Genomic DNA, 25,857 nt, shown 5'->3' with positions numbered 1-25,857 from the left:
TCATAGTGCATTACGCTGTATCACAAAGGACACATTTCAGAAGTATATTGTTGACTGTATGACACGGTTGGATGGACCTCCTTACAGAAGAAATAGCCATCTCATGTTATTAATTTATAAAGTTCTACTGTTGAAGCTTCCAAACTACCTCACATCTCTTCTGCCATTTAAATCTACTAACCACACACAGTACATGATCCAGTAACTACTTCATCTTAGATACTGTATCATATTAATGTTGGTAGAACTGGTTTCAGGTACTATGAACCTTTTAAACTGCAAACTGCCATAAATCTAGAGACTTGCATACCCCAGGGAGATTTTAAAGTTTCATCATCTAATGTTTTTTATGATTCCTGTAACTGTTGTTAAGTCTTGTTAATTGTGTAGTTGTTTTGTTTCTGTTTTGAGGTTTGTATCCTTGTGAGTGTTTCATGTTCGCAGGTCTCTCTTCAAAAAGAGATCTTAATCTCAAAGAGACTGCCTGATTAAATAAAGACAAAATAAAAAACATTTTTGATTGGCTATTGTTTTCAATTGAGGAGCATTGGAAACCTTAGTCTCACTCTATCTCAGATTGAGTTTATTATTAATGAATTTTGTCATTTTGATAACATTGTTGCAACTCATGTTGTGGCAGAATCCTGCTGCTATATTCTGACATGGTGTACTTATCGTTACTTAACAATACAAGTTACCAACCAAACTCTGCAATATGCAATTTGATTCAATCCTTTTTTTTTAATTCAAAGTGCATTAAATACACATCAGTTTCTTGAAACCTGTTTTTCCTGACAAGTTTAACTTTAATGTAAATTGAAAGATTATACAGTAGCTTAAGTAAACAGTCAACTGATATATTTCTCACCTGAAAGCCCTGGCCCATGACCGGTATACCATAGGCTGGAGTTCCTGGGTCACGACAGTTGTTGAAGGCTGGGTCTACACACACATATACATACTTATTATACTTACTGATATTAAAATATGCATTCAAGTTTTTATAATAATTCTCAAAGTCAAAGAAGCATTCTGCCATTTCATACATACAGCTTAACGATGTTCTCAGAACGGACATTTTAAGCTTCCGTGCGAGGTAGCATCAACTTTTACATTCCACTAAGATTAGAATAGTGTATCTATAGTGCTCAGTCATTGCAAAAGTATAAAGAGCCTCAGCAGTATCACAATGCAATATATTATACGAATTTAGCGCACAGTATGTTTTGAGAGTAAAACCGTCTTCGCCAGAGCAACCTGAACCTCAGTCAGATAAATACAGATAAGCACAAAGCACAATATTCTGCACTGAAAATGTAGTTGAGTAAGATATACATTCAAACACAATTCTAAAGTAAAGCAGTGGTACTGTAAAAATGCACTACAGTGGAATAATATACTGCACTTCTTAGTTACTCAGCAAGAGCTTATTTTGTTTAAAATAATGTATAGTAAAACAGATTAACATCATACAGCAGCAATAATGAAAGAAAGAAAAAAGGAGTAATTCAATACTGGTGAGGGCATATGGGTACCACCATGGATATATTTTAAAGCAATATACTGTATGACAGATAATACAGTTATTTGCAGCAGAATAATGTGACCAAACTTCTGTGACTGGTGTGGTGTTGCTATGAGGCTGCTTTCCATGTCAGCTCTTACACAGTAAATCAGCTTTTTCTTTATTATTTCACAACTTGGGACAAAATAAACTTCATGCTTTCAAAAAAACATAAAAAGATAAAAGTCCACAAAAAAAATAATCAAATGCTGACATCAAAACTACACACTTCATCTATTGATTAGATAATATCATCAGCTCTTTCTGCACAGGAATACTAATGCTACAATCTGTACAAGAGTAAGCCCCCAATGTTGTTTACCAATAATCTGATTTCACACAATTCTATTCATAACTTGATGACATGTTTTCCTTTGCAGTAAACAAAATGAGAAGAGTGTAATATGTAACATTTCAAAGATTTACAAACACATTTCCTAAATTTTAGCAGGTTTTTCTGTGTGTATGATGCAGAAGGGTGTTAGGTGCATTGATGAATATCTTATTCATTATTTCCTTAAAATGTGAGCACAAAAAGCTTTATGATTTGAACAAAAACAACTTAATTCACGGCAGAGCATTTTTAAAGCTAGATATCCAAGGCAATGTGACATCACAAGCTAATGTATCAAGTGGTATGATATACAGCTGAAGTCTAAAGCTAACCATCATCATGGACGTATACTGACACTCATAGTGCTTGAGGGCAAAGGTAATTTGGGTTACTTGTGGTAGAATTACCTATACAGGCTGGTTGATGGCCACTCCACATGCCATCGGCTTGACAGACTCTGGAGGCAGAGCCTACCAGCAAGTAGGGGGTATGGCAGTAGAACCTCACCTCTGACCTGTATAGAAGAATAAATATTCAATCACACACACAAATAACAAATTAAAAAAAAGTGACAAGAAAATATGAAATGATGGGTTCCCGGTTTTCACTTCATCATTTGAGGTGTGGTTTGATGTCCACAGGACAGGTTGGAGTGTGATATGTAAGACATTTCTGCTCTTTATCTCTACCACTAGAGCTTTGGCCTACATCTTTTTTTCTTGTTTTCAAACTAAATTCAGTTTTGTCCTTGTAATGTTTCAAACTGACATACAGACATTGGGGCCAAACACTGTCTAATCTTTTTATCGAGTCAACATTTGATAACCTGGGTGGAACAAACAACACTTCTCGAGGTCACAGCAAAGACAGAGTAAATCCTTTACATTAAAACAAAGTCTTAAGTTATTATTATTAAAAATCCATGCAACCCATTGGGAGTTGGTGTAGTGACAAAAATTCAGCAACAGCAGGCCTATACAAAATTAGTACTGTAAATTGAATGAAGCACAGGTATTTTCAAAAGCTTATAAGCCCTTCTGCACATATTCTTTGTGTTGTTAATAGAAACCTATAATAGATGAACATGAAAAACAGTGCCTGTGCAAGTCAGTGATTGCTATATGTAACCACTGACCTGTAAGAAAAGACGTTCCCCTCTCTGAATCCACCACCTGGAGAGCCGGAATCCCCACACAGGACAGCTAAAATGAGACACAAGATACAGTCAGGACTTCCACTTCGTTTGAACTGCTAACATTACTGAGAGGGAATAAGTGATGTGCATCAGTTAAAGCTACTAAGCAGAGGTTTATAGGTAGTGAAGGCCACTAAACTTACGCAAACACTGTGGTACGTCCCCTGTCCACGTCCCGTTCCCCTCACAGGATAACACAGCCGGAGTGGACAACTGGTAACCATGAAAACAACTGTAGCTAACACTGGAGCCCCATGAATGGTCGGTTCCTTCCACTTTCCCATGGTGTACTTGAGGAGGAGGTCCACACTGGATAACTGAAACACACACATACACACACACACACACACACACACATGTGAAAGACCACCTACTGAGGATATCATATAATGTACATTAACATAGCTCAAGCGACCACATGGTGGTTGACTGGTTTACACTGCTGCCTCACGAGCACAAAGGTCCTATGTCGGAATCTGCACTATTCCTTCCTATATGTGTGCGTGTGTGTGTGTATATATTTGTATATAATTTTCATGTTCTCTCCACCAGGTGCTTGGTTTCCAAATACAGCTGCTAGCTGTGACTTTAGGTGCATTTCTGTTGGATTTAATCCCATCTGTCTTGCCTTAGCTTCTACAGTATGCAATATACTGTAGACTAGACGCACACTTACATGTCTCTTAAACTGCAGCTAGCAGTACAAAACAAATATCGGTAGTTGAACAAATATTTTGCCAATAGTAGCTAATACCGTTACCATGGGATATTTATACTTCATTTGATCATTTGTTAACATCTGCAATTCTATCTTCAGTCAAAAAAAATAAATCAGCATCAAAAAAGCTCTCAAGACTGTAAAAGTCAGACTTGTCCCTGTTGTATATGTAGCCTTAAGATGTGCAGGATACTAACTACACCCCTCTGAAGAAGAGCCTGAATTAGACAAAAAACAGTTGCCAAAGCCAGATACTTTCATATTCATGTATTCTTGTCGCGGTTGGTGTCAACCCCAGCATGCATCAAGCAGAAAATCACCACATAGTGCTGACCAAAGAGCCGCCCCCTGTGCTTTCCTTCTCTCATCCCTGATATATAGTTAAAAAAGAGGGATTCCTATGAGGGATTCCCAATAGTATATGACAAGATGGCTGCAGATGGGAGACATGGAATCAAGTGAAAACAAAGAACAGCAAAAGCAGCAGACAGCCGTTATCACCATAAGGACATGTAATGTCTTAAAGCAGTAGATGACCTAGGTCACCACATTTAAGTTGCTTAACCAACAGAAACCACGGCCACCATATGGACAGAGTTTCAGAAAGGGCATTTGGGGTTTGTGATGGCTTTCTTCTTCCACTCTGGTGATTGGGAGTGAACTGTGGGATTGTTTTCCTCAAGTCTGCTAAATGAAATGCTGGCAATATTATTCACAATACTTTTCCATCACCCTTCTTAATTTCAAACACAGTCCTTCTTTGGGGACTCTAGAAAGAAATACATATTTATACTTGCTTGTTACAGTATTTATGTAATGCTAATGATTCATACAAACCTACAGCTATTTGGAAAACTTCATAACTGTTAATGTACATAAGCAATGTTAATATCAAATGGTCTAACAGATCAAATTGATAAATATGCATTAAAAAAACATCTGTTATATACAGAGAACAAAGTCTATGATCATATGAAAACATACTGTTTATGCACCATCATTGCACAATTTTAAGAAACCCACTGTGTGCACCTACAATTGCACTCACCTGTGGTGCGCGTTCATACATGCAGTTGTATGAGCACAGATGTCTGTACATATAACTTCATAACATCCTGATCAACATCTGTGTGTGTGCATGCCTGAGTGTTCGTGTGCCTAACTCCCTAAGATGATGATAACCATCTGCATGGTTTCAAACATCTAATAAAGTCAGTGTAATTCTCATCTAACCAGGAGACAGATGGTTTCACACTTCATTCACTCTGCTATGATGTTATACAGAGTGCACATAAGCATGCATACACACACACACACACACACACACACACACACACACACACACACACACACACACACACACACACAAACAGACAACATATACGTGCTGTATATACAGTAGATGTGCAGCAATAAGCACACACTGAAATCAATTTATGAACAGAATGCAGTAATATAACAAGCATTGTTTCAACAATAATGCTAAATACACACTCCATCTCTTCCTCATTCTCTCAGTGGTTGAGTATTCCCTATTTCTGTATTCTGTTTTGCTCCCTCCATTCTTGATATTTATTTTCATTTTTTCTCTGTAAATCTTTTATCTTATTTCGTTCTCAGTCTCTTGCATTATGACCAGTCTTTTGGACAAAGTCCGAGCAATAAAAAAAAAAAAATTAAACCACAAAGAATATCTTTTGTTTGTAACATTATGGTTTCTAGGCAACTGCTGGGTGCAGAAATCCAAACAGTTGACTAATTCTAGCCTTGTATGTCAGCAGTGTCCCAAAGAAGCCTTGAATCTCCCCAAAGTCATCCTCCCAGACTTGCAAAAAGTGTTTAATTTCCTCATGTCATTCACCTCCACTCTACTAACATGTTCTGCTTGTTGTTAATCCAAGTGAAAAAAATCTTCACACCTGTACACAAGACAATGGCAAACCCAGTTCCTTAAAGCCAGTTCGTCCCTTTCTGTTGTGTGACTCCAGGAACGATTGCTGGTGACTAGCCAATAGCTAATGGGACTTAAAATGAATAGTTAAGTCATGAATGTTTTCTAAAAACAACGTTGTTGTTAGGCATCAAACACCAGTTGTCTAAAAATAGAATAAAATAATCTTATTGACTTGAGCATCTTATATTCCAGAACAATATTTCTGCAGGTCTTTGATGCCAAAAGAACTACAATTGAAGGTTTCTGAACTCTTTTATTTTCTCTTTGTGTCCCTCCCTTGTTGTGAACAGACAAGGGTGGCTTCACATGAATCTGGAAGAGTAACTCCCACCCCTGCCTGCTTGCACACCTTTGCATTTCACTCCATCACTGCGATCATTGACTACTTTCCCTCTCCCCATCTTTTCTTCTTTCCTCTCATGTCTCCATACTGTTCTTTCTTCCACTTTGGTACCCTGCTCTCTTTCTGTCTTCCTGCTTTTTTTTTTTAAATCTCTCCCTCCAGCATTTCTTCTCTTTCTCACTACACCTTTCTTCCTCATCCTTCTGTCCCAGCTCCAATCCTTTTTTACCCTCTTCCATTGCTCTGTTGGCCTTCTCACACCATTACTGTTTCTTCCTCCATCCCTTTATCTTTTGGGTATCTCTCTCTCTTGGCGCAGTTCAGCCAGCCAACACATTTTATGGGCTTAATCCCTTTTCTCACTGTGTGTTTACAGGTTTGGGGCAGGTATTGATTTGTCTCTCTTTGTTTCTCCCATCAGTCGCTTCCTCTCTCTCTCTCACTTCACTGTAGCTTTCCCCTTATAGCCCTACTGATGGCTCATCACATTCTCCCTTTCATTCACCCACTTCACATTCGCTTCTTCCACCCCCCATTTTCTTACGTTCTCAATCTCTGCGTTACTCTCTTTGTGTCTTTTCTATGTCTCCTCTCTTTGTTATCTAATGTTTTCTTCCACTACTCTTCTTCATCTCTCCCCTTTACTCATTTTTTCTTTCATTCATTCTTTTATTCTTTCGTTTCCATGTCCATCCTCTTCCTTACTTCCCTTGCTCAATCCTTTCCTTCGACCTCACTTGATTCTTTCTGTCTGATAAAGCTACACTTTTATGGCTTACAACTCCTTCATTCAATACATTTCTGTGTGTTCATGTTTGTCTGTGTGGGAGGAAGCTGTTGTTCCAAAAGAGGATCAAATGAAGACTCGTGGATGCTTTGAGGTGGGAGAAAGCTGAGGGGATGAAAACGGGAGCTGAACAAAAATATGTGAAAATGAATGTGAACAGAAGAAGTAGAACCTTAAGAGGAGGAGAAAAGTGAAGAGCAAAGGAGGGCAAAAAAAGAAAGGACAGAAAGAGGACTTGCAGCAGTTTCCCATTCTTCCTCTTTCCTTCTAATTTTCTTTTTTAAACTTCCTGCGCCAGTCTCATTCTTTGCCACCTACAGTATCTATTACTTCTCTGGTTTCACTCTCTCTGCATCACTCTCTGGTTCCCCCTCAGTAGCCTCTCTGCCGGCTTTCTCAGTTTTTTCATCTCAGTTCAAAGCTTCTGCAACTGCAGGAGCCAGCTTTTCTGTTTGTGGGAAGAAACGGCAGGGAGGATCTCAGGAAACATTCCTTGTTACTGTTGTTAAGTATCATAGTTTAAACTCTAAATATGGGCTGTTGTAAAACTCAAATTCTTTTTTAATTGAATGCATTCTTTTTATTTTCCCTTTGTGTTTGTGGATTTAGGAAATAAACACTGATTTAACGCTGTAATTGTGAGGAGCAATATAAATCTTCCCTTGGTCTCTTTCTAATGTACAGTTGAAGTCACAATCTGTAATTTTGGCATCGCATTGAAATATGATCGTTCTTATGTAAAGGTGATAAATTGGATATTCATAGTATTAATTCAGAAGCAAACAACTATTTGCTATGCAGTGTTGGGCAGTAATGCGTTACTTAGAAACACATTACACTACTTATTACATTCACCAGTAACGAATAGTGTAATTATTTTACAGTTCTTAATCCAAGTAACGCTGTGTTCCAAGAAAGAAGTTTGTTTTTTGTGCTAGGTAAGCTTGTGTTATGATGAAGTAAATGCGTGGGAGGTCGGTCATTTATGCATTGCGTCGAGTTGAACTTGGTGAACTTTCAGGTGTATACCGCCTCGGGCGCGTGTGACCACACCCTGAGGGAGAGGAAGAGACAGGCCTGGTTCTACGAAGGTACAAAAGTATGATTGCAACATAAGTTTAATGTTTTGCAAAGTTAAAAGTGGTAGGTCCACTGATTGTATGGGTGTCTTCATGCGCACCTTCTATTTTGGTTGTATGTGCAGCAGTGCAACATGCAAAACGGCTGGGTGAAGGTGAATATCCATCAGCAGGTGTGGTGAATATTATATACTCTCTCAGTCAGTCACATCACTGGTCTCATAGTTGGAAAAGACGCTATGATACTCTCTGTAAACCAGATGTCTCGTCCTTAAAAAACAGCAGAATATCAAGTTATAACCGACCAATTCGACTACCGTAAACGGCGGTAACGGCTTTCTGCTCTAGCACAGCACTTCTCAAAGGCTGCAGATGTGTTTTGTTACCTTCAGATGCTGCATGGATTTCATTCACTCAAGGAGAAGCTTTTCATACAGTATAAAGCAGCTGTTGACAGCTGATGCTGTAAGAAGAATCAACCACATTCATTCATAGATCAATGCAGACTGATTTAAAGGACATTCCTGCTTTAAAGACATGAAAGGTTATTTTCTGTGCCAATTTTGTTTGATGATGAGATGTCAAAATGTGATTGAATGTTCATAATAAAGGCTTGCCCACCCCACACTAAAATGTATTTAATTATTATAGTACAGTATTACAGTATACTATAGTTTTGTTGGTTATAGTTGTTTTAAAACTTGCTTATTTACTCTCATGTTAGAATTACCACCTCACTGTCGTTTGCCTCCACTAACCACTCATGTTGCAGTTTACTGTCCAAAATGTCATCACTAAATCATTTTTAACCTATTTATCCCATAATTAGCATATCATTTAATTGAGCCATAAATGTGTTTTGTGAGGTAACAGTGACCTTGGTCCACCAAATTCTAATCAGGTCATCCTTGAGTCCAAGTAGACGTTTGTTCCAAATTTGAAGAAATTTGCTCAAGGCGTTCCTGAGGTATCATATTCACGAGAATGGACGGATGTTCAGACGGACAACTTGATTTTCTTTCTTTTTAATATGTATTAATCATTTTATTTGTTTTGTTGGATGGTAACAAAATATAAATGAAATGTATTCATAAAAATAACTTAACTTAATAGAAGTTAATGCAAACTATGTTTATGTTAAAAGACAACAAATTCTGGATTATATAAATCAAATCCATTTGCAAGACGCAGTGTTTTTTGTGGATGCATCATCTGATAAACTCAAAAACTGCTCTTCTTGTCCAATATTTCTTTGAAAGTAGTTATTTAGGGCGTTAGTTTTTCTTACCTTTACAGCTGGGCTTGGTTTGGTTCCAGGTTCCATCTTTAGTGCAGAGCAGAACGCTGCGTCCAGGTGGCTCCATCAGGTGACCAGGGTTACAGCGGTAGGTCACCGTGTGGTTGAAGGCAAACTCACTCCCCAGAAAGATCCCATTGGCTACTTGGCCAGGATCTCCGCAAGTGATCACTAAAGAAGTCATGAATACATTATTTACAGTCTATATCTATCTGTTGTTCTTGAAATCCTGCAGTAGTGTCGTAGTGCACAAGGGCAGTACAATTTTTGGAGAAATCAATTTTATCTTATCCAATCTTTTTACTACGAATATAATTCACTGTGCTTTCTAAGACTGCCTTCCCTAACTTTCCTGAAGGACATCCCTGCTTCGTTTCCTCCTGAACTCCAAAACTCTGTCTGACTCTGTTTAACTCCAAAAGTTGAAATCTCAAACACAACGAATTTACCCATGCACAGGCCTGTACCTGCACAGCTGACCAGTCAATGGATAATTTCTACTCTTGAATCCTTTACTAAAAAAAGCACCACTATGCCATACTAACCCTGATACTATTTGCAGCAGTACTTAAGTGCTATAACTAATGAAGCTAGTTCAACCAATGCTATTTTTTTCACAATAATGGCTAGACCTCCTGCTTTTACCACTAATAATTACAATAGTGATAGTAAGAGGAAATGCTATGAAACCTATCCTACCAGTGCAGTCTGGGGGTTGTCCTGTCCACGTCCCATTTGTTGTGCAGTGTCTGGTGGTCAGGCCTGATGTTTTAAAGCCGTCCCAGCATGCATAAGCCACCGAGCTTCCAAAGGTGATGCCATCACTGAAGACAATTCTGCCGTGTGCTGGGGTGCCAGGGTTACCACAGGATACAGCTGAGAATTGAAGAAATAGTAAAAAATGGTGATTAATCATAGTAAAAATATCAGTGTGAGCCATTTTGTCTTGCTGTCACTCAAAGCTGATCAGCTGTAAGCTGCAATGATGAGCATATCACTGGAGTCAGCTAGAAATAATACAAAATATGTCCTTGAGGTATAGAGGCTGATTAATAACTAGCTCTGAATGGTAGCTGTACAGTATTCCAGTGGTGTGCTAGAGGCTGTTAGGAGGCTGGTAATGCATCTACATCGCTCAATATAACTGCCAATGTGCCACTGAGCAAAGCAATGAGCCTTAAACTGCTATAAGGACAGTATTGTTTTTCTTTCAAAAAACCACTCCGGTCTCACTCCCAACTCCCAAATACCCAAATACAACGCTTAGTCCCGTTGTAGTGGCTAGCACTGTCGTCTCACAGCAGGAGGGACCCGGGTCGATCCCCAGGCTGCACGTGTTTGCATTTTGGATGGAGTTCTCTGCATGGAGTTCTCTGCTTGGGTTCTCTGCAGGTTCTCCGGCTTTCTCAGCCTCGGACTCTAAATTGCCCGGAGGTTGTCAGTCTCTATATATTCTACTACAGGCGTACCTAGAGCATCATAGTTTGAAGCTTATTCTGTCTTCGCACTACGAACAACACGGCAACATACTACAAGCAGGTGACATGAAGCTACAAACTGATGCGCTGTCGGACACGCTACAAATTAAAGTTGAGCACGTCACAACTTTTTTCAGAACTCTAATGATACAGTGAAGCGTCAACCAATAATATGTTTTTGTTTCACCCTGTTCGGTTCCTTCTAGAAGAAATGTTGTTGGCCAGTTCCTAGTGCTGTTTAACGACATAACTACGTCAACGAGCAGTTGAGCAGCACTTCAAAAGTAGCTGAAAATGTAGCTGACCACACCCGGCCGTTTTGTTGCTTTTTGTCGCTTGTTGTAGTTTGAACATAGCATTAGGGCCACTGACCAAGCGTCGGTATTTGGCGAGTTGGGAGTAAGAATGAGGAAAAACAAGACATGAGGTCTGTAAATACGTATGCGACAGTGGTTCAAATAAGATTGTCATGGCCTATACAATATGCTGTTCTCACAGTGAATTGAATGCTGTGTTCACAAGATGAGCGACAGACTAACAAAACAGCCAAGTATGACCATCCTGCTACGTTAATTTGAATGGGAACGTCTGTTCTACTCCTATTTTATCTTTACCTTAGCATGTCAATCCCTAGCTTTTTTTGTTTTTGAACCACTGCTGGTTCAAACCACTGCTGGTCTGTTAGATTGTAATAAAACACAGTCCTGGAGGACAAAGAATGCAGATGGCAAGGTGCTACGTCTCTCGTCTAAACTAGCGATCCATCGATCTTACTGGCACAGAAAATTCACGGAGGAGAAAGGAATTAGCTACCAACCACAGCACATTTCACTAATAAGATCATGACAACTGACAGCCTTTTACAATCAAACATCTATTGATGGGATTCATTAGTTAGAGCCCTTAAAAGCTCTATCCATCAGTGTGTGTGTGTGTGTGTGTGTGTGACAGAGTGTGTAGGTGGAGCATGTCACGTGTGTGTATGTCTACAGCAGTTTACTGTTTGTGCCTGTGAGTGTCATCAGTATACGTGATGTGAGTCAACAGTCTGTATAAGTGTGTGTGTGTGTGTGTGTGTGTGTGTATGGATTTCTTTGTGTTTGTGTCTCAGTGATAGATGTCTCATCCTTTCTGAATCAGCTTTTAACCACTATTAGCTGAATGAAAAACAACTGTAGGCTGATATAAATAATTAGGGTTACACAAACACAACACTGGCGCGGACACAAGAGACACACACCTCAAAGGTAAGACTAGAGGGCTGGATTTTGATGTTAGTGATTCAGTACATGTAGGCAAACTAAGACTCAAAATAGGGGAAGTAAAATGCAGTAGCTTCTTGTCATACAGTCTCAACCACAATCTGTCACAAAGTTAGAAAACTGTTTAATACGAGTTCTGTGTTTGGCAGCTCTGAAGGAGTTATGGGGAGGGTTGCTTCTGTTTTTTTCTGGGAGTTTTTTTTCCCCATAATGAGACAGTTTGAAAATATGGATTCCTGGCATGAAGGAAAATCACGTTTTAAGAACAATTTCTACATAGTAACGTTCTCAAAATTGGCATTACCTTTTAAACTTAAACCAGCAATGTGAAAATTACTTCACAAAATACAGCCACAAATATGTATTTATGTGAATACAGTAAATCTACTGATGATTTTTCTTATTTAAGTCAGTGTGGCCTTAATGCAGTATACTGGTGGTGTTTTGGGTCACAACCACACAATAATATAGAAGAGTACACTGAAACGTTTGACTCACTCTTCCTCCCCATATCCACTTAAATTAGTCATAGAACAACCCATCTATCCAACCAAATCTAAAATCTGTGTCATAGTACAATGAAGTTAATGTCAGCAGTGCTTTATTTAGCCTACCCAACATAGTTGGGAATAGGGAAGGTAATACAGGCAGCAGCTTAGGATTCCAGTGTCTCAACAGCACTATGGGGATCCAGTTTAATTTCCCCTAAACCCCCGTGGGTTTAAAGAGTGTCTTTGAAAACTGCTGTTGTATAGGACGCATTTTATCACCACAGCGCTGTAGAAGATCCAGCTCAGTCAGTTAGGAGTGACACACTTCAATCCTTTATATCTGGGCCACACAGATCTAAACATGCACACACACACATAAATTTGAATCTTCATATTTTGCCACTGCTAGTTCCATAAACCTCTTACATTATGGGAACTTGAACTAGATCACCACTTGTGGCAAAACGGTACAGTTTTTGTGTTGTGTAGGGCAGTTGTGTGAATAAAAGACTGTAGCAATTAAATAAAAAAATCAGCTAAAGAACACATACACACATATATATATACATATATATATATATACATATATATATACATATACATATATATATATATATATATATATATATATATATATATACACATACATACATATACACAGTAGGATACATTTAACTATGCTTAAAAACTTACTTCTACTTAATTTTTTTATGAAGGACATTCTTCTCAATGCATGCATGTATAAGCAAGGAGCAAGCTTTACTATATAAAATATATATATTGTACATGCAGAGTATGAATGTAAGCAATGTGCTTTAAGCAATGTTTGGTAATGGATTAGTTGCTTACCGGCACCAGCATGCCAAGTAGCCTGATGCTACTGTATTCTCCCAAGCAAAGATTAAGCTGTTTAACTTCGGAGGCTGTGCTGATTTATTTTAACATAAAATGTTGAATAATTAGGTCCATATGCCACGGTTGCACTGTGGGTTTATATAAAATCTACACAACTTCACTTTACAGCAATGTTTATTTTAATAGCAATGTTTTATAGAATCTGGGTTGGGACCCAAAGGTAACCTCAAATGAGAAAGTGACAACTTGGTACCAAAATGTACAATGTTTTCTAAACATATGTGGTGTTGAGAAATCTATGTCTTTGTATAGAATATGTTTTTACTGTTAAACAAGGTCAATAAAGAGTGCACATAAAAAGAATAATGTGCAAAACAACTTATAAATACCCATTTTGATTCCAGGCAAAATTAATGATATTCAATACTGTAGAACCAAGTGCTATGATGGAATTTAACGGAATGTAATCTCTGAAAAATAAAGGTGATTTGTCTGCTGTTTGAAGTGTGAGCTGCATTATAGGTGTCTCGTGACCTTCATTCCTTCTTTCAGTATAGTAAAAATTGTATGTAGTCACATAAGTCACATAAAGTCATTGCCACGCTTCCCCACCTTGACAGACAGGCTGTGTGCCGCTCCAGGTGCCGTTGTGAAGGCAGGTCCTCTCGGCTGAGCCAATCAGACTGTATCCCGCCTCGCAGCTGAAACGCAGCAGGCTCTTGGTTTTAAATTCTTCCCCTCCCAGACGGGCACCGTGGGGAGGCATCCCTGGGTCTCCACAGATTCCTGGACTGACCCCTATAGCGAGAAAAGAGACATTAAGTTAATGTGCCAAACACACACCAACAGCCAGATACGTACACACCACTGAAGCAACCCAGAAACGTCCACAAAGTCCTGAACAGATGAGACCCACACAAACATGTAACCACATGCACAGAAAATCAAAGACACTCAATACAGTTAATGTGAAACCACAGCTGCATTTAAGTGATGTCCATTAGTCTCCTAATAGGTTTTAGTGATTTTATGTGAGTAAATAGTAACACACTGAGCTATGAGGTAGTCTAAAAAATATAGGCAAGCATTTATGCTATAGGTCAACAACAATTACTAAAAAGCATTTGTGATGTTTGTCATCTCATAACATCTTTTGAAGAAGATGGACAAATATTTCACCGACTCAGTCTTTCATATACAGTGACACACATACTTTACAGTACACACACATACTCATTTATGCAAAGTTGGTGGAACTGAACTTTGCATTTGTTCTAGCAGTAAAAGCACTGAGCGTGTCACAATTTTAGCAGCTTAAATTCCATCGGTAGGGATTTGTGAGTCTAAGAGGGTACAGCTCCAAATGCAGCGCCTTGCATCTCAATGAGGTCTTCAGCTGCAGGATGGATTCTGTCCTGCTGAGCGTTCTGTTTTGAGGCCAGCAGAGTAAGCTTATTGCATTTCAGCTATTGAGACAGTTGATGCTGAGTTTGGAAACGATCATTTGTAGTATTGTAGTGTTGTGTTCTGCATAAGCCTACTGTAGAGCAGCACTTACAACCTGAGAAGTAAACCAGGACTCTTCCACCTCATTTCCCCTGCCTGTTCCTTACACATCAAGCTTAGTATTGTTGAAAAAGGATAAATTAAAGTCACCGTTTGTATTTTAGGCATCAAGTTTTTTTTGTAGTTTTGTAGCCTGTTCTATATATAGCATATATGTATAGTATCATCTATTGGTAAGCTTTCTTTGGCAATAGTTTTTATGGCTGGAGGAGATTCTTCTTCTTGTGCTCTCATGATACAAACTTCCCTGTTGGCAGTCTCAATATAGATGCTGTTGAATTTCAATGGGTGTGATTGCTGGATTATTGCTCTGGATTTAAAACACAGCAAACGTGCCTCCTGTTTCGAACAGCCAGTATGAAAATGCATGACAAGGTAACAGACTTATCTACGCTCTATATTCTACCAGCTGAAGACCACTAGGCATGCTTCTTTATCGACCAGTGTGCTTTTACCAGTGCAGTATGGTGGCGTTCCACTCCATGTGCCGTCCTCCTGACAGTGGCGAGTAGTATTACCCACCAGCAGCCCTCCAGGCAGACAGGAGTACTGCAGCACTGAACTGTATGTCCAACTGTGGGTTCCAGCCACTACTGCATTAGGGGGCACACCAGGGTCACCACAGGAAATGGCTACAGAGAAAGTGAGAGATTAAAAGAGATGGTGTTAGTATGTGTGTGGGACTGTGTCCAACTATAGATTCCAGATACTACTGCATTAGGTTGTGCAGCTGGGTCACTGCAGGAGACAGCTAGAGGGAGAGGGTGACAGCAAGAGAGGGGCTTGAATTAACAAGTGTCTTTTGTTTTTTTGTGTGTTTGTGTTAAAGTACACACACAGGAAAAAGAAAGAGGTTTCTGTGAACTACATCAAAGACTAAATTCAATTTGTAATTTACTGCCCAAAATACACAGATAGCAGATCAAACATTCATTAAGTTTGTGGAGGGGAGGGAGGAAAAACAATAAACTTATTTTTTAACCATATATTTTCTTCTTAACTTTGAAAAGTTTGAAAAACTCTTTTTACATTTTTTATTTGTTACCAACTTTCCTTTGCTTACCCGTTTTCATCCCTTTTCTTTTGCCATTTTTACCTTTATTTTATGTAGAGAAGGCACATAGATGTGGGGGGAAGAGAGACAGGGGTGTATGAGATGCAACAAAGGCCCCGTCTGGAATGAAACTGCGGACGTTGCAGTTATGTAGTATACACCTTAACCATTAGGTGCACACTTTTGATCTGTTTTGTTATTTTACTATAACGTGTATGTACACACATGATTAAACAGAACCCATACTGCTTGCTTATGGCACTATGTAGTCATGCCAGTAAAGCGTATTTTGAACTGCCTGTGAGAGAACCAATAACTCACCTCAAATTAAATTTACTTTAGAAAACAACTGTGTAGAAAACTAGTAGAAATCATTTCACAGTGTCAAAGCAATGGATATCAGTGAAAAAATCTTCGAGTTTTTTCTTCAATTAAGGAAAAATTGACGTTTTACCGAGCACATGTTTCTGGAGGACACAGATATGAAACTGTTCTTGATTTTCTATTTCTGCCAAATGACTGGTCCTCCGATATCTCCCCTTACCCCCAAATTGTATTACTCCATCCTCTCCTTGCACCTCAGTCATCACCTCTCTCTCCCCAATTTTCCGATAAGACCTTGTTTCTTGAATGTAATGCTCGATGCACAGACACCAGCGTCTCACCAGTGTCTTCTCCTCTCTCCCTATCTGTCTAGTTCCTCATTTGTTCTGTTACTGTGTCCTCGTTCTGCCGTCTCGTTCGCCTCTCTGGGCTTCTCTCTCCATCTCTGAATCAGCTTTCTCCTCTTTATCGCTCTCTAGTTTAATCTCTATGTTTTTATCGGCCATTGAGGGTCTCTGACAAGAATACATATTGCCCTAAGAGACACATGCTCACTTTTTTTTCTGAGCACACACACGCTCAAACCTTTAAGCCTCTTTCTTTCATACTCGTTCCCTCTTTTTATGATTACTCCCCCCCCATTTTCTCCCTAGAACCCTTTCTTATTCTCTCAGTTTCTCATTCGCTCCTCATCTTCCTTCTAGTGGCTCTTCAAGCCATTTCACTCCTCAAATGGCTCTTTTTGACAAATATATAGAAAAAATAAACAGAAAACCACCTGTCTATGACTACCTGTGTTCGGCATGACAAACTTTTGTAGACATTGTTTTTTACAGAATTCCAAAAAGTTGTAACTTGTTCGCAATAGAGCAAACCTTTTCATTATGGGCCTATGAATGTCAATCTTTTACTCGTTCTGTCTCAGCTTCTGTCTCATTTGTCTCCTGAACTTGTTGCAACATTGTTTTTTTTTCAATTCAAATAATTCTTGAAGTGCCTGTATTTGTCCATCCATACCTAGGCAGCGAGGGATTGGTCGGTCCCACCGTCCATCATGCTGGCATGTAAGGAGCGCAGAGCCCAGGAGGTAGAAGCCTCGTTTACAGTGGATTGCCACAGTTACACCATAGCTGAAGACTTCTGGGTAACGTAGGCCAGACTGGCGCACACCATTCTCCACATGGCCGGGGTCAGAACAGTTTACCACTGCAAAGGAGAGCAGAAGACACTGTTGGAACCTATTTAAATAGGTCTTATTGAAGGGAATGTTTCTTCACTTTGTTTTGGTCCAAGTGGTTCACATGGATGTAGATGGATATAGAGTAAATTGTACTAAGACAACAAGTATTCAAAGAGAGAAGAGAAGAGAAGAGAGGAAAAGACAAGACAAGAGATGAGAAGAGAAGACAAGACGAGAGAAGGCAAGAGAGATGGGAAGAAGAGAGGAGAGAGCAGAACAGAAGACTGTTAATCTTCCTTAATTTGGAATAACTATTTTTTGATGACAATAACATCTTGAGTAACATTGGTTGTCTCCAAAATCACTCAATCACAGTTTGCTTTCAAGTGAGCAGTACGTTGATATTTTAGACATGTGTTATTCATCATCATTTTGTCTCACCCATGTATTTTGGGATTGATAGTGGAATGTAGTGGATATGTAATGGGGGCTACTTCTCTGCTCCATTGTGGGAATATTTGAGGATACTATATAGTATATATAGTAAAATAAAACTGTGTACAGTAAATATAGTGCACTATAAATAGGGATTGATTTTGGACAGAGATAAATCAACCAACTCTGAATGTGATGGAGTTGAAACTTGGCTACTTTTAGGGTACACAATCCTGGACCCCAGTGTTACAAAATCATATCTTTGTTGCTCTGGTCATATCTAAACTGCTCTTTTGTCATACCGCACTCTGTTTTCTGGAGTTCTTTGTTCTCTTTTCCCTCCTCTGGTCCCTTCTACTCTGCCCTGCTCTCTGGGTGGATGCCATTCCAATAAGTGTGGAGTTTTATTTTCCACATGTCACAGGGGAGACTGACATTCACTCAAATTTAAGTCCATGGGGGACATGGATGTGTGTGTGTGTGTGTGTGTGTGTGTGTGTGTGTGTGTGTGTCTGGCACCCTATGGGAACAAAGAAAGTTTCAGTCTCATAATTGACATCTGCTGCTGGGAGAGAGCGGGAGAGAGGGATAAAACACAAAAAGTGAGGGAGATGGAGAAAGCAAGAAAGCAAGGATGAATCCCCTCAATGGAAAACCCATGTGAGCAACTAAGTTGAATTGATCTGCTCTCAAGGCTGTGCACAATGCCTGTGTCTGGGTGTCTTAGTATATCATAACTGTTATGCTACCAGAGGTCTGGGGAGGCTTGTAGTGTGACGACCATGCATGGTTAGCAGAGTAGAAGAACTTGTCTCTGGACATGTACCCAGCTGTGTGTGTGCACGTATGAATTTGTTTGTCTATTTAGAGACACACCACACTGATTGTGGATGAATACAGCTCAATGTTAAGAGTGTGATTACGCTACAATTACTCAGTTCTCAATTTTACAGTCTGCTGGCAGCAGATTTGGCCAAAATGTTCCAGTTGACATATTGTAGCTGGAAGCAAATCGGGCCAACAAATACTGAATACATGCTGACCATCTAAAATGCATGGTTTTATAGTTTTATGCTGACAATTTACTGTTGCCTCAAGGAGGTGGCAATGTAAGTAAAACAATGTTATCGCAATCAAATCATTTGAGAGTGAAAACAAATGGGAAGGCACCGGAAACGTCCACTACAGTCATCCACCACAATGACAAAGCATGTGTGCACGACTACCATTTTTAGTTCTAAACATATACTAGGAGAGAAACGGATAAAAACCTACGCCATCTGTCTTGAATGCACAAAATCTGAAGAGCTGATTTAACTAAAGCATTTACAGGGATGTACATGGGTATGAATCTGTAACCATATAGGCAATTGTGACCTTTGCAGACAGGTAGTGAGCTGCTCCACTGTCCGTTGAGTCGGCACTGAGCACGAGCATTTCCACTGAGGATGTAACCTTTGTTACAGGTGAAGTTGACAACATCATTTAGGTTGAACTCGCTGCCATTGGTCCGTCCATTGCCTGGGTTGCCAGGATGACCACAGGTGATAGCTGAGGGAGTAGAGAGAAGTATGATGAGAAATTTCAGGAGTGGAAAAAGTAATATTTGCAGCATTGTGTTATTTTGGACTTGATATTTTGTGGTATTTTCAACACTTTCAACCCTGAAAATAGTCTGAACATTTCTTTTCAGACACTTGTGTGTAATGGATTTACTTTATATTACATTAACTGAAAGAGCAATGAATCAACATACAATACAGTATACAATGTTTTTTGTTTCATAAAGAACTTACGGACGCAAACGGGTGTTGTTCCAGACCATCGATGGTCTTGCTGACAGATCCTGACTGATGTGCCAATTAGGCGATATCCTAACATGCACTGGTACACCACTGTGTCACGGTAACTAGAGCCATCTCCACTAATGTGCCCATTGACTATAGGATCTGGAGAGTCACAGTGACCAGCTGTGGAGAACAAATTATAGAGATTAATGCAGTATAATGATAAACAACTTAAAGTCACTTTCCCTATCTTTGGCTTTAGAGTCATCAGTGCTGGTCCAATGTTCCCACACACTCGCTCATTGGCCCAACAGTTAGAGACTACCAAACAATGTAATAGAGCTGTCGCAGTAGTTCATCAGTTCTCAGAGTGCATCTACAAATCAATGTTCAAAGAAAACACAGCTCCGTCACTGCACTAAAGGTCTGTTGAAATCAGATCATTAACACAATTTCCTTGAGTTCTCTAAGTGGCCTTGAAGTGTCACATACTTTCAGGATTTCTTAAAACTTGAGCACATTGCAGGACACACCTTTAGAGCTGAGGTAAAGAGAGTCATTGAATTATATTCAATACCGTTTCAACTATTATTAGACCAATCACCTGTGTTTCACGGTCAACCCTCGCCTCATGTTTTTGTGCCTCATGAAGTCAATGACTGAGGCCCAGTAACTTTTGATCTATTGAGCATTTAATATCGTTTTTTTTCTGAAAAGCTTCACACATAAAACACTTTCTCGAGTTATGATTAATGCTGTGAAAACAAGCATCTAGAACATTGATTATTTTTTTCAAAACGCATTGGAGAGTACTGTTGATGTAATGCAGATATTTCAATCCCTTTTCTCAACACCATTTACTCAAAATCATTATTCCAGATGCCTGATTTTATAAAACCACTAGGATATAAAAGTGGTCTTATCTTGAATACCAAAACTGTTTATAGCAATAAAGTGTTTGAGGGTTCTTCTGAAGCAAATTGTGATTAACTGTGTCATCAAAATTTGCGCCTCCTGAATATACAGAGGAATGTATAAAAGTGCTGCACATTACACACTGAAAATTATAGCCTTTCCAAATTGTGAGGAACAGATGTTTTGCTTACATTAAAGATACTTCAATGAATTCATTAAAAACAGAATACCATAAGAGGATTGTAGAACTCATAACACCCTCGGGAAAATATTTGACCATATGATCTATTCAATATAAAACATTTGTGATTTTTTAGGTCAGCATGACAATAAATCTTACAATCACACTATCATGGTTGGTCACCTACGGTTGAATGGAAATCACAAAATGATATCACTTGTAATACACAACATTCTGATGTGCAATTTTTCAAACCCAACCCAGTGCATGTGTTGACAAATGCAGCACAGCTAACTGTCATTTAACCACATACAATCCACATCTGTAGCAGTGATTTAATTGTGATTTAGTCAAATCTAAACTCTTCTTTCATGAACTTTTAGGTATAGTTTAGAATCTCAGATGAATAATGTGAAGGTAGACGTGATTAATACATGTTCAATTTAAAATGCATCCTGCGTAAGTCTTCTTATTCAGGCATGGAACTTCAAGGCTTAATCATTGGAGTAGAGTGTGTACAGTATGCAAAATCAGGATTAATCATCTCTGGTCAGTGCTTACTGAAGGTCTAAATCAAGCCCTTAATGTATTCAGAAATAAAATGTCTTAGTAGTAGATCATTTGAGTTACTGAGGCATGTACATAGTTTATCTTACTTTTTGCTGGGCTAATTTTCATAGACCGTACCCAGACACATGTAGCAATCTCATGTATTAATAAAGCTTAGATATAAAATGTAAATGTTCAAACATTTCTACTTTACAAAGAGCCCTTGATACAAGTCCTACGCACAGCTTAGCCCTCCTACCTAAGCTGTGTGTGAGATAGTGATAGCACTACTAGATCTCATTTTATGCATTTTTTATTTTGTACATATTGGCCTCTAAATTAGCATTACACTGTCTTTGTCTCGGATGCTATATTGCATATGATTGAAAATAGAATCAGTCTTATTGTATGTAATGTAAAAGAAATGTACAAAAAACAGGAGAGATAATTAATGATTTTATTCTATGACAACTTGCTACATTCTATTCCCAAAAAATGTGCCCTGTACACCATTCAGCCTGCTGAATTTATTTTCATAATTGATTAGATTGTTAATTTTTAGGCTAAAGTGGCATTGGAAAATACAACAACACATTGTACCCCCATCACATTTAAGAACCTTACCTAGACACCTGGTTTCTGCACCGCTCCACAGCCCGTTAGCACCGCACTCTCTGACATGTGACCCCACCAGCGTGTAACCATGGTTGCACATAAAGATTGCAGTTGCTCCAAATGTGGTCAATGTGCCCAGTTTGGTCCCAAAGGGTGGAGAAGGAAGCTCGCCACAGGAGATGACTAAATAAAAAAACAAATAGGATAAGATAATGTTGCGGTAGAAATACACTGGGAATTAGATACATCATTGTGGGGTTACTGGTATTGTTATATTTTCTGTATTTTAAAAAATCTGAATATGAAGTAGTTGATGTTGCCAAATCTTGCTAGTGTTATTGTAGGTAAGATAACAATGTAAGTCATCCTGTTTTAAACACTGTGAATTTAGTTTTCCAATGCAATACCTGGCTGAATTAGATGTAGGTCACAGGATTTAAGATCTTATTTTTCCTTAATATCCTCAGAGACGTGTTTTCAAACCAGTGGCCAAGTTGAAGAATAGACACATCTGTTACATTGCCAAATCCCTCTGAGCTGCTGGAGTGTTAGGTAGGTCAACTCAAATACCGGATCAAGAAAAAAATGAAGAAATACATTGAAAATGTAGCAAAATAAAGTTTGAAAACCACTGGTCTCATGCAAGATAGATTTCATTTTTAATCTTTTTTTTTTTTTACTTTTCAAAGTTTTCAAACTCACAATGCTCACTTAAAACGTCCCTTTATAAAAGAAGCAGCAAAGGCACATTGCATTGTAACACTATTTGGAAAAAAAAACAACCTTCAGCTATTGTGTAGATATTCCACACATTTAGGAAGCACAGGCTGCATTCTGTTTAAAATAGCTATCACAGTCCCAATGTGCAACCTGGTACCTCATTTAAAATAAAGTAGTAGGGGAATGGATAAACACAAAGACAGAAAGTAACTCACTCTCAAGCTGTCCTTTAAGTAGGTTTGCATATGGACGGTAGGGACATGTCCCTATCAATATTTTGGGAGGACAGAATTGTCCCTACCAATATTTTAGCAAACCTGTTTGCATTATCTTTGGAGTGAACAGATACACAGCAAGAGAGAGAAAAAAGAGCAGAGGAGCAGAATTGCTTGTTGACAGGTGCAGAGAAATGCACCTCTGGTGTGAGCAGCATGGCCGTAGCCAGGTATGAGGTCACTGAGGTGCGAACTGCAGTAACCATTTCCTAAAAAGCCCACTGTCTCTCTGCATCTGAATGACATGAAACCGCTTGAAACTGACAGCTATCAAAGAGACAGGGGTGAGTGACTGGAGAGGGCAGATGGCCTGACAGCACTATCGTGTTCACTGCAGCAATTTTACATATAGAAACTATATGAAAACTATATATGAATATGCACAGTATTAGAATATATTATTGAAATATATTGATCCTCTGTTGTGCCATTCTTTAATGCTTTTTGACGGTATCTTGGATTTCTACAGCCGATGATCATTTTAAACAGCTGCAGTGCGCTCCACTGCTGACCATTGTAGAAGCTAAACTTGCTGTCTCCACTGTCTCCAATCCACTGTCTTTTGGATGTCTTCATATGCAGTATTTTTCCTCTTTCCTTCATATGACTTGCAAATGATTGTGCAAAGAGTGTGTTTTGGGAAAGGGAACTGTTGTGGCTAGTGTGAGTCTGATAAGCCTCTAACTTCATGAGATTTGGCCACCCACTCCCTTCCCACACTAACACACTCTATAAGTAATTGTTTTTATACTGCAGGGTCGCTCTGCTTCTACAGACAATTTCCACTACATCCTCGTCGCCAGGTTTGTGGTGTAAATTGTTGGTAGAAGTTCAGAAATAAAAGTATTCAACACAAACATCGTTAAGGTTTGTCCTTCTTTATTGAAGCAAAGACTATTTAGCAGAGTTAAGGATTTCAGCTGAAAGGCTGATGCACCCTAATGCACGGATGAGAGCAAAGCAACCCTGCATTAGCATTAGACTGCCATGCTTCCAATCAAAACAAGAAAAACACATGCTATCTGTGTACACATAGGAATAACTTTCTCTGACTTTTCCAAAACTGTTTTGCTTGTAACAGGCTGGGTACGCTGTTTTGATAACTCATTCATGGCAAGTTGTGGCAGCAAATGAAATGCAGTTTTATTCTTTTGATATTTGTCTTTTTGTTGTTCATGTAGATGCGTCTTTGTGTGTGTGTGTGTGTGTGTGTGTGTGTGTGTGTGTGTGTGTGTGTGTGTGTGTGCGTGTGTGCGGAGTGTGTCTGTGTGATTGTATGGGGTTTATTTTTTATCCCTAGGTTTATATGGCATCTTTTATCCATCGTTCCAAACGTTGTTGATTTCAGTAACAATCACATCAGAAGTTAAAATGATTACAAAGGACTGTTTCTATCTACTATTTCATATACAGGTATTTGAATATATGTGTACCCAGTACAAAGGGAATCTCTTGTAATAACATTCTAGGCTCTGAGTCGGCGTAGACTCATAAATAGTTATATGTCATCTTGACGGCCGGGGGAGGTTAACAAGCGCACAAAACATAGTATCATAGTGGAGTTTTATTATCTCGTTTAGAGGGCAAGAGGTCCGATTATGAGTAGCAGTTGAGATTTATTTTGCACTGGAGAGACACAACAGTATTTGTATTATACTTACTCTTGCATGTAGCAACGTCATCTGACCCCTCCCAGGACCCGTTGGCAAGGCAGCGAAGAGTTCGATGCCCCACACCCAAATAGTAACCTGTTGAGCATTCCAGCATCACCATAGAACCAAACTCTCCCAAACTACCAGAGAGCAGGCGGGAGGTCATGTGATCTGACAAGGTGCCATCTGTGCTGGGGCAGTGGACCGCTGGAAGACAAAATCAAATTGCATTTAAATGAAACATTCAATTAACGTTTTCAAGCTTTATTTGTGTGATTAATCATAAGTTATTTGCTGCAATATGGTTTATACATGCCAATACTAAATAACATATGAACCTCCATAATATATCATCTTTAAATTATAAATCACAAAAATCTATAATCTTTCTTCGCTGAAACCTTACTATGTAAAACATTTCTGCCACTACCGTCTATTGTTTGCGCAAGAGCAAATTTTGCGCATGAGCAAGTGTTTTAAATTCTCCGTTAACTGCAGAGGCATGCCAGAAAAACAAAGTTTTCATCAATAATTCAAGGTGAGAAATTGATATACAAATGGTAATGTTAAGGGTGATGTTTTCTTTTCAGATGTTTTTACTTTTTGTCAACTCGTTTCATAAACTTACGTAGGCATCTAGCTGCTATGGCGGCATTACTCCAGCTGCCTTCCTCCAAACACACTGCTGTCATTTGAACATCAGGGTCAAGGTGGAAACCACGGTTACAGTGATAGGTGATTTGGCTACCCACGGTGTACTGGTTAGCGTGGAAGCTGCCGTTGCCCGGCGACTGAGGGATTCCACATGAGACAGCTGCCGCATCACAAAGACAGAAAAGTTTAAAGGGGAATAAAAAGTTTTAATACCTGTCAACTTTTTTGAAGAATGTGCTTCATATTTACCTTGACAAAAAGGTGGGGGCGTATCCCACTGGAACAGCCCATTGGGGTGGAGCCTGCAGGTGGCATTGCTTGAGCCTATCATACGGTAACCCCGGTTACAATAGAACTGAAGTCTGCTACCTGGCCGGAGTTTGGTTCGGTTGACCACGCCACCATTCACAGGAGGATCATTAATGCTACAGTAGGCAGCTGGAGAGACAGAGTGACAAAGAGGAACAGTTTAATAAAAAGTATTTCTCTGTGTTTTCATCACTTCACAGGAAACTCTACCACTTACCATTCTAATTTATTTTCTATGCAGGAAATAATTAGCAAGAGAGACAATTGAAAGTCAGCTGCTTAGG

The 25,857-nt window shown here is 39.1% G+C and overlaps 1 protein-coding gene across 3 annotated transcripts in view; it reads right to left on the bottom strand.

Annotated features, from left to right (window-relative positions):
- Positions 1-25,857, bottom strand: part of LOC137887269 (CUB and sushi domain-containing protein 1-like) — a 361,990-nt gene that overhangs the window by 18,131 nt on the left and 318,002 nt on the right. For all 3 annotated transcript variants that reach the window (XM_068730105.1, XM_068730106.1, XM_068730107.1), the window contains 15 exons: positions 25,514-25,702; positions 25,239-25,424; positions 24,620-24,817; positions 21,973-22,146; positions 19,713-19,886; positions 19,294-19,467; positions 17,319-17,507; positions 15,379-15,555; positions 13,970-14,155; positions 9,971-10,147; positions 9,263-9,442; positions 3,237-3,410; positions 3,034-3,100; positions 2,306-2,412; positions 869-942 (listed from right to left, as the gene is read on the bottom strand). In XM_068730105.1, coding sequence (XP_068586206.1) covers positions 869-942; positions 2,306-2,412; positions 3,034-3,100; positions 3,237-3,410; positions 9,263-9,442; positions 9,971-10,147; positions 13,970-14,155; positions 15,379-15,555; positions 17,319-17,507; positions 19,294-19,467; positions 19,713-19,886; positions 21,973-22,146; positions 24,620-24,817; positions 25,239-25,424; positions 25,514-25,702 — 2,426 coding nt within the window. The remainder of the gene's footprint in view (positions 1-868; positions 943-2,305; positions 2,413-3,033; positions 3,101-3,236; positions 3,411-9,262; positions 9,443-9,970; positions 10,148-13,969; positions 14,156-15,378; positions 15,556-17,318; positions 17,508-19,293; positions 19,468-19,712; positions 19,887-21,972; positions 22,147-24,619; positions 24,818-25,238; positions 25,425-25,513; positions 25,703-25,857) is intronic.

Source organism: Cebidichthys violaceus, unplaced genomic scaffold (assembly GCF_023349555.1).
Source record: "Cebidichthys violaceus isolate CVI_PGR_0920_01 unplaced genomic scaffold, fCebVio1.0.p SCAF_5, whole genome shotgun sequence".
NCBI classification, from domain to species: Eukaryota; Metazoa; Chordata; class Actinopteri; order Perciformes; family Stichaeidae; genus Cebidichthys; species Cebidichthys violaceus.
This window is presented reverse-complemented; position numbering and strand designations above follow the sequence as displayed.